The sequence below is a fragment of the Gigantopelta aegis genome, unplaced genomic scaffold, assembly GCF_016097555.1.
Source record: "Gigantopelta aegis isolate Gae_Host unplaced genomic scaffold, Gae_host_genome ctg5591_pilon_pilon:::debris, whole genome shotgun sequence".
NCBI classification, from domain to species: domain Eukaryota; kingdom Metazoa; phylum Mollusca; class Gastropoda; order Neomphalida; family Peltospiridae; genus Gigantopelta; species Gigantopelta aegis.
In genome coordinates this window covers 58034-67790 of record NW_024534510.1, presented here as the reverse complement: position 1 = coordinate 67790, position 9757 = coordinate 58034, and the positions used below count along the sequence as shown (strand labels likewise).

Genomic DNA, 9757 nt, shown 5'->3' with positions numbered 1-9757 from the left:
CGGAAATCTTTGACTACCCTTTGGTGGGCAGCAATTGCGAAACAATTGCAAGGCTTGGTCTCTGACTGTAACGAGAGCGTCATAACCGTCCAAATGTCCGTCTAGCTCTCTTACAGTCAGAGTATTCGAGCTACCTTGGACATAGCCAGCCCTCATTAGCTGTGTAGGTCTATTTAGCCACTTATGTGTTAATTAACAAATATGACGACCTCTATAATGGTGTATTTATAGAACCCCTTAATACAAATTGGGGACAGGGGGTTGATTTGAAGCAATATATCTCAAAGTGCCCATTTCTCTGTCGGACTAATTCAATATTAACAACTAATGTAAAAAGTCATTTTATTAATCCTTTGCTTTCTATGCATTGCCGAAAGTAGTGCAAAAGTGAGATTCATGCAGTTATAACATCTTCTTTTTTCAAAGTTAGATGATATTATTTGGACCAATCCAAACATTTATGATAAAAGCATATATACGGATAGGAATTATATGCATACTAAAATACCTAGGCTGAGCTAGCATAGCCTAGTTTTTAAACACTAACGCATATTTGTTTACTATGATAACCCTTTTTGATAACCTAACTCATACTTGACTTAGATTTTATTATTTAGATTATCAATTTCCGTACATTCGAAGTGTTCTTTGGTCATCCTGGTGTTTTTAATATCACAAAATGCATTTCTCATATTTTTAAAAACGCAGTTTTAGTCTATTTGTAGAGGATATTTCACCGTTTCAAAGTCACGGACTCATGTTTCTCTCAATTGTAACTTTATCCAAATGTGTTACAGGTTTGTAGATTAACTAAACTTAGTGTTAATTTTCACGGGTTGAAACTAGGGTATGTCCCTTTAAGGAAAGCAAATTAAAAATAACAAATAATATATGCACTAATTAACAAAGAATGCATGTTTAATTGTTGAAAGGGCAAATATGATAAAATGTGGAATAGCACTTAATGAAGAATGACAACTTTCTGTTTGTGTAACCGAACCGGCCTTGGTGGTGTCGTGGTCAAACCATCGGACATAAGGCTGGCAGGTACAGGGTTCGCAGCCTGGTACCGGCTCCCAACCAGAGCGAGTTTTAACTACTCAATGGGTAGTTGTAAGACCCTCTTCTCTCTCAGTAACCATTAACAACTAACACACTGTCCTTGACAGACAACCCAGGTAGCTGATGTATGTGTCCAGGACAGCGTGCTTGAACCTAAATTGGATATAAGCACCAAAATAAGTTGAAATGAAAGTGACGATCGTATAGGATGGTGACTAGTGACTGCAACTTTAAAGAGCTATAATTTTGTTACCGAACTTTGATTCAGCTATTCTCACAAAACCCATCATATTGACCACTTTTTTTTGTTGATTTTTAACTTAAACGTTCGAACGTGTGTCATCAGTAGCATTCGATAACAGTAGTGATAATTTCACTGGTAGGAATCTATTTGAAGTCTTTAAATGATCACCACGGAGGGGCGAGACGTAACACAGTGGTAATGCGCTCGCTTAATGACCGGTTGGGCTATTTCTCGATCCCCGTCATGACCGGTTGGGCTATTTCTCGCTCCAGCCAGTGCACCACGACTGATACATCAAAGACCGTGGGATGTGCTATCCTGTCTATGGGATGGTACATATAAAAGATCACTTGCTGCTAATCGAAAAGAGTAGCCCATGAACTGGCGACGGAGAGTATCCTCCCTCAATATTTGTGTGATCATTAGCCATATGTTCGACGCCATATAACCGTTAATACAATGTGTTGAGTACGTCGTTAAATAAACCATTTCCTTCCTTGATCACCGCAGAGCATCAAATGAGATATCGTTAAATCGATATCCCACATGCCATTCCCACCTCTCCACCCCACTAGATACGGTCGTGTAAACATACTAATCTTCATTAGGTGTGTAACAATGTTATTTATTTCTCTTTTCAGACATGGCCACAGCATCCTCCACAGACGACGAAATCTCCTGCAGCCTCTGTTTGGAGATCTTCACTGATCCGCGAGGACTTCCGTGCGGACACACGTTTTGTTTGACGTGTCTCCAAAATCACATCGACGCCAACACCACAGATGATACTTTCATGTGTCCAAACTGCAGGGATGTGGTCGGTATCCCTGACAACAAACAACCTACATCGTCCTGGGCTTCACAGTTCAAACGAAATCTGGCACTCGTCGACGCCATTGGTCTCATCAAACAATTTAAAATATGTGAGTTTAAAATAGAACTTGTTGCCTTAATAAAGATGCAAACTTTCAGCAGCCTTTCTCGATTTTTATAACTGACAAGTGTGCGTCTCTCTCTCTCTCTCTCTCTCTCTCTCTCTCTCTCTCTCTCTCTCTCTCTCTCTCTCTCTCTCTCTCTCTCTCTCTCTCTGTGTGTGTGTGTGCATGCGTGTGTGTGTGTTTGTTTGCGTTTGTGTTTCTTTCGGCTTATGAAATTTCATTTAGTGTCATGGTAAAAATAACCTGTAAATGTGAAACCAACATATAATAACACCAAGTGATCTTTAAAACTTACTACAGTTAGATAAGTCAGTATTCATAAAAAAGCTATAAGAAATCTGAACAACAAAACTGTAATACGTAATCAGGGTCGTATGTCTGTACAATGCAGAGTGGAATTGGAATTTGGCAAAGTAGTGGTTGATTCCACGAATATCTATTTAGTGTCTCGTCTATAGGAGGACAGCCACTCCCGAGGAGATCCTTTACTGGAGATTCCATCCCTCTTCCAACGCCACGAAGAGGAATGCCACTCCCAGACTAGTTTACTAAATCAAAACTAGCATTGGACAGAGGTCATTACAATAAGAACAGCTGTGATGACATGCACTCATAAATCACTTTCACAACAGTGATTCTATCATGTGGTCGTGAACGGTGATCATATCCTGCCACACATGTGGTCCTCGTCACAAATCTTAAAAGTCTTACTTATAGTCTGTATGTAAAGTGCACTACGTCCTGGAATTCGTCTTTATCTTCAGTATCCTAAGTTCAGTACACACCTGAACCTTCAGCATACAATTGAATTCTTCCCCAGTAGATTTAACAAACTGATGTATCAACTGCTATTTAACTATAGTCCGTCCCATCATTCTATAAAAAAAATGTGTTTTTTTTTTGTAATACTTTGTATTGTGGTTTGACGTGAGAAGAAAAGTAAAAGTGTTTTGGAAATAACAACAACAAAAACAACAACTATTACAATTTGCAATTTACTAAACAATCAGCTCAGAAATAAATAGCATGCAGTAAATTCCATATCATGAAAAAGACCGTTCTCTTCATCAGTAGAGCACATTTATTAAATAATAATCACCTATTGGATGTCAAACATTTGGTAATTCTGACAATGCAGCAAGCGATCTTTTAAATGCACATTCCCACAGACAGTAAATCACTTACCACGACCTTTGACCAGTTGTGGTGCACTAGTAGGCCTCGGTGGCGTCGTAGTTAGACCATCGGTTTACAGGCTGGTAGGTGCTGGGTTCGGATCCCAGTTGAGGCATGGACTTTTTAATCCAGATACCGACTCCAAACCCTGAGTGAGTGCTCCATAACTGGTTCAACAACGGCCATGGTGTGTGCTATCCTGCCTGTGGGAAGCGCAAATAAAATATCCCTTACTGCCTATCGTAAAAAAGTATACTATGTGGCGACAGCGGGTTTCCTCTAAAACAAATAGTGTCAGAATGACCATATGTTTGACGTCCAATAGGCGATGATAAGATTAAAAAATCAATGTGCTCTAGTGGCGTCGTTAAATAAAAAACAACTTTAGTTGGAAAGAGAAAAACTCAATCAGTTGAATCGGTCCGTCGAGGTGGTTCGATCCTGCAACGCAAACACTTCACGGGAGCATAAAACATAAATCCACTGAGCAAACAATGTCCGTTACAGACGTCTTTGTCGCCCAGTTATCAAAAGATGGCCACCATTAAGGGAATGACGTTAATACAACAACGTGAATACATTGCATCTGGGTGCAGTTTCTGTATTTATGACTGTATGGGCATGTTTTATGAAAGTAAAACCAGTGTCTTGGATAATTCAGGCTCATTTAAAAATACATTATCATCTTCAGATATGCCATTTCACTTCAAATCGTCTAATATATTTGTATTGCCCTTTCTTACCACACAATAAGTAAAATTAACATGGTTTCAATATATGATATTACACAAACTACGTTTGACGACCAATACCTTTATTTACAAGTTTTATTATTATTATTATTATTTTTATTTTTTTATTATAATTTTTATTTTTTTATTATTTTTTTTTTAATTTGATTGTCCCCAGAAATATTTGATAGTGTCAGGGTTGAGGAGCCCTGAGCTCACTGACTTACAAATATTTTAAATATATTTCATATATATATACAGACTATTTTCCTGTACACAATGTTCATGTTTAAAACATTAAAACAAACCTCTCTCACCCACCTCGACACACACAAATATTCATGTACATCAGATTTCATACATGTCGGTAATTAGTTTTAATTATTTCTGGGAGCAAGAAAGAAGAGAAAGAAGAAAGGAGAAAAACGAAATATCAAGTTTAAATTTATTAATGTTAACCATGTGGAGTCTGCCATGAAAATAGAGAATCACCAAAAGGCAGGACATGCTCATCTTTCACGAACACCTGACAGTGATTCATGAGTGCATATTATAATTCTAATTAGCTCTGTCCGGCGCTAGTTTTGATTTGACATATTCATGAATCAACCACTAGCTTGCCAAATGCCTATTCAACTCATAAACAACATGCAAACATACATACAAACAACAACAACAACAACAACGAAAACCCTTAAAGTTTGAGAAATTCGCAAACATAGTTTAAGGATCTTCTTTGACTCTTGTTTGACTGGTACATCAAAGGCCGTGACATGTGTTATCCTGTTTGTGGAATACTGCCGATAAAAGATCCCAGGCAACTAATATAAAAAATGTAGCTGGTTTCCTCTCTAAGACTGTATGTCAAAATGATCAAATATTTGACATCCAATAGCAGATGATTAATAAATCAATGTGCTCTAGTGCTGTCCTTAAACAAAATCAAATCTAACTTTTTGACTTTTGTTTATTGAGTAGGTGGCGACCCAAGAGCGACAACTCAACAAGACCCAAATAGACTGGTAATTGAATCTTCCTGTGAAACGATAAAGAAATTCAGTCATTTTATAGAACACCAGATGACGTCAGACATTGAGAGACTGCAGCGAAGCGTCGACGTCAGCGCGACACAGACTGCGGCTCAGATGCAGAGACAAGGAGATAAACTGATTTCGGAGTTCACAACAGCAGTCCGCACTGAACTGGAAAAGAGTAACTCAGAACTGGACAAATGTCGTCAATCTGTTAACAACGAAATAGTTGAATTGTTCATCGATGTTAACAGACTGATAGAGGAAAGTAAAGAATGTCTGAAATTGGGAGAAAATCTCCTCAGATCTACGTCACTTCCTGATATGAAAAGACATGTTTCCAAATTTTCAAAAATGCAAAAGATAACAGCTGATTATTTAGCCACACAGCGTCCTGAATTTCCTGATTTGGCAATAACTTTAGTTGAACCTGAGAAAACAGGAAGGAAAACGTTTTCTGCAGAGATTGGGAGAATTTTGAGACCTGACGTAAAATCTATCAAGATAACACACAAAATATATTTACAGACTACGATATTTGAACCAGAGGTCGAGATAAACCGGAAGTCAGATAGGTTAAAGCATGAACAAACGATAAATACAAAACTGCAATCCGATACAAAATGTCCAAACTTATCATCTATCCTAGTGTTAGAAGGTCAAGACTCAAACAAGATCATTGTTACTGACTTTAAAAACAAAAGTGTAAAATCATTTTCCTCTGAACACAAAACGGTTCAGAGTCTCTACAGGACCACTAGCGGACCATGGTACCTTGCTAAGACACGTGACCACCAGGTGCTCGTCACCTTGCCAGAAGAAAGACAACTTTTATATCTGAATGTACAAGATGACATACGCCTGGTGAAGACGGTGACAACCAAGAAACGCTACTACGGCATAACCGTCTTGCCTGACGACAACATGGCTGTGACTGAAGGATTGTCTGGGTGTGTACACATACTAAACCAGCGGTGTGGCGTCATACGGTCTATTCCTAACAAGATGATCCCCAACCCCTGGCATCTAACAGTGAAAGGCGACTCTCTAGTTGTTGTATCATATACAACTAACATTATCACATGTGTGTCGTCATCAGGACAAGTCATGTGGGTATCACGTGATTCAGCAAGTTCAGCAAGTTTCCATCTGCTGTGTGATGTTACATGTGACACAGAACAGTTTGCTTATGTCTGTGATAACGGTAGAGATGCTATTGTTCAGCTGTCACGTGACGGGGAGTTTATTCGTGACGTCATCACAAAGGAGGACGGCCTAAAACAACCCGTGTCTCTCTGTTTTGCTCAAGACAAACTTTATGTCGCGGAACAAAATGGAAAAATAAAAATATTTGGGTGGAGACAAACTTAACCGAATTAAATCACATAGATGACAACAGTAAGTTACAGTAACAGATGTGACTATAACGTCAACACACAGTGTTTCAATCAACACATACACCATGAATTATAAACACTGTAAACTTCCAACCTTAAAATAGTTTTTTTGAATGATTGTTAAGTTACTTATTTTAGACATCATTGTAAGAGTTTTGTTGGTACATTGACACTAGTTCAAATTACTGTCCACACGAAACAACATTTTATATAAAAAATAATGTCACATTTGTCAGAACGGCACTAATGGTTGCGGGGCAGGACTTAGCCCAGTGTGAGGTCGGACTAGGATCGATCCCCGTCGGTTGGGCTATTTGTCGTACCATCCAATGTACCACGACTGGTATAACAAAGGCCGTGGTAATTCCTATTCTGTCTGTAGGATGGGGCATATAAAAATTCCTTGCTACTAATGGAAAAACGTAGCGTGTATCCTCTCTAAGACTGTCAAAGTTATCAAATGTGCTCTGGTGGTGTGGTTAATTGTGGAATGAAAAGACAGATAGATGGATTTCGAACTTGGGTCTCACTACACAGTTCACTTCCCGGTTAGATTGCATTCATCATGGTCCACTATAGTTTCTAACTGCACATATATTGTGGTTCACATAGTCACTTCTAGTAATTGGGGGAGAATTAAAACAAATTGTATTTTTTCAATAGTAAGCCTTGATTTAACCCCTGCTATTTTGTAATATTGTGCATTGACCTTTTGGGACATGGGTGTAAAGCGGAAGAGGTGATTGGTGTGAATAGGTTCTAAAACTACCTGTTCGGTCCGTTACTACAGCCTGAGACGGAAATGTTCTCAATTTTGGAGGGGAAAATAAATGCTTGTCTAATGTGTGTTAGCAATGGTGTATGTTGTTAGTACCAACGAGAGCCCGTTCTATTGGCAATCTTCATTTGAATTGGGCAATTTAACATGAATTTCAATGGCAGATGGCATCTGTGTAGTGAGACTTTATATCACTCAACAAAATAGTGATATCAAAATATCTGGCTGCAGTCAAAGTGAACGATGACAATACAAGTCGACTAATTATCGTTGCAAAAAACAAACAAAAGACACGTTAATATATATCGGCGACAAGCAAAACTAGTTGATAACGGGGGAGCGAGGGGGTCAACTGTAATGTAATGTACTTTGGTGGCATTGATAAATAAGAATTGACAACTTGTACAATGAATTTTTTTTTTTTATTTGTCCGAAAATAGGGTACGGGGGAGGGAGGGGGGGGGCATCTGGTCCCCTGTGAAACACCATTAGTGTGTGGCTGACTTTTGTGGGTGCAATACAGGTAGTGATTAGAGAGTCGTATAACCGCTCTTTTTGCGGCTATTAATTCGAACCTTCAGTACAAATGCAGTTTTGGGAAAGTTTGGTACATGTACAATAATACTAACAATATTTTAAACATTATGTTATGCTTCTAGCATGTAAGTAATATAACTGTTCATGATATTGGAGGTAACTTTTCCTGTATCGCATAGTAAGAAACCTGCCGACTTAGTCAAAACGAATTGTCTGACGTGTCTTCAACTAACCTCATATTTTCGTCAGTATTGTACCTTGTGGACGGTCAGTCAGACCCCTCCCCACCCCATGCGACAAAAACACATAAAAAGTACCTGTTATACACAGTGCCCTTTTATCTAACTAAATATAGGTCCTATATTAATATGTCCTAGTTCTCTCATGCATATATATAATGTATATATGTCAAACAACTTTGTTAACTGTGTGCTGTGACCTGGATTTTTCTCAAGTAAATTTAATATTGGACAAAACAGACTATTTATTTTTTACATTTAGTAGTAATTATTTGCATATTTGCTTGTATTGTGTAATGTCTGGAACTATGCCATTTATTGTAGTTATTGTTTAATGAAATTCTTAGTAGTGCACTTTGTTGTGTCACACACGAGAAAAAACGAAGTTGCGTAACTATTGTTATTAGTGATCGTTTGGATGCATAATGCCAGCTACATTTAGTTGTATTTCATAATAATATGTTTAGTCTATAAAACTATGTTTGTAAATAGTTGTCATAATTTATGCGATAGTAGTATAATACGATCGCTAAATATGTTAATTTTAGTTTAATGTTCGAGGTCCGTGTTTCGGCCTTGCGGTATTCGACTTCATTTAATTTCCAGCTTCATGTGCATATAAAAACTATGACATAACGTTGATATTAATATTATTGATGTAAATATTGCCATAATTGCACAGTGTGTGCACTTACACACTGAAAACATACCATGGACTTATAAATAAAACTGGAATAAATATCCGTTTGATCGACTATTTTAACATGGCTGCCGGGATTGACCGTGCCATTCAGTAAAGTTTATTTTTTCTCGAAAACTTGTAAGATCGTTTAGCGTTTTTGCTAGTTAAACGGATCCTAATATTGTTTGTATATTATGTCAAATCATTGTATTAATTAAATGAGATAATAACTGTAAAATGATTACTCTAATTATAATACTAATGCTTTTAGGAACTATATCCCTGTACGCTGAGAACCTGTTTACGCATACATGTTGCTAAGGTCATATATATCGGTACACACTATTTGTAAACAACGGTATAAAGATGTTGTTTTTATAATAATTCAAAATGCTTTTTCATTAAAACTATGTTATATTGAACTTAGACAACAAAAAGCAATTGTGTAATGCTAGTCCCATGTTTAGAATTTGTTTGTATTATTAACTTCAATTCCTAATGTATTTGCAGTGCACCATAGCTTGTTTTTGTGCCTGGTAACTAATGGGGTTTTTTTTATGAATATTCTAAAGTTTAAATTGTTTTACGCTAATTTTAGACTGAAAAAGAAATTAAGAAATGCTAGTTTTATGTTTATACACTTTAGTTATTTCCAGTATTAATTATTTCAAGTTAGTAATGCTTTCACTATGGGCTAAATTGACGTATTTATAAAAATTGAAGTTTCTCGGGATTTAAAGTGTGTAATGTAAATTGCAAACGGAAGCTGGATCAAAACTAAATTACTTTATTTAATGAACAATTGTGTGCATAACGTAATTATTAAATGAAATTATATTTATTTTGTAAAGGTAGACCACTTCCTAGTGTAACAAATTAAAAACAAAAATGATCAGATATATTTAGTATATCACTACGGTCAATTTAAAATCATTTTCGAAT

The 9757-nt window shown here is 37.0% G+C and overlaps 1 protein-coding gene across 2 annotated transcripts; it reads left to right on the top strand.

Moving 5' to 3' along the window:
* The first annotated feature begins 1848 nt into the window (after positions 1-1848).
* LOC121366419 (tripartite motif-containing protein 5-like) lies at positions 1849-9053 on the top strand. Of its 2 annotated transcripts, none has more exons than XM_041490876.1 (2): positions 1849-2229; positions 5127-9053. In XM_041490876.1, exons 1-2 carry the CDS (start codon positions 1950-1952, stop codon positions 6551-6553), a joined length of 1707 nt encoding a protein of 568 aa, XP_041346810.1. In that variant the 5' UTR covers positions 1849-1949; the 3' UTR covers positions 6554-9053. The 2 variants fall into 2 exon arrangements, with proteins under 2 accessions (XP_041346810.1, XP_041346811.1); XM_041490877.1 differs by having other exon boundaries at positions 1924-2229; positions 5130-9053.
* The last annotated feature ends 704 nt before the right edge of the window (positions 9054-9757 follow it).

Bases quoted from the DNA above. Each gene is read 5' to 3' on its own strand.
- LOC121366419 (XM_041490876.1), top strand. From the start codon at position 1,950: ATGGCCACAGCATCCTCCACAGACGACGAAATCTCCTGCAGCCTCTGT. The intron at 2,230-5,126 runs GTGAGTTTAAAA...TTGTTTATTGAG, and splicing joins CATCAAACAATTTAAAATAT to TAGGTGGCGACCCAAGAGCG.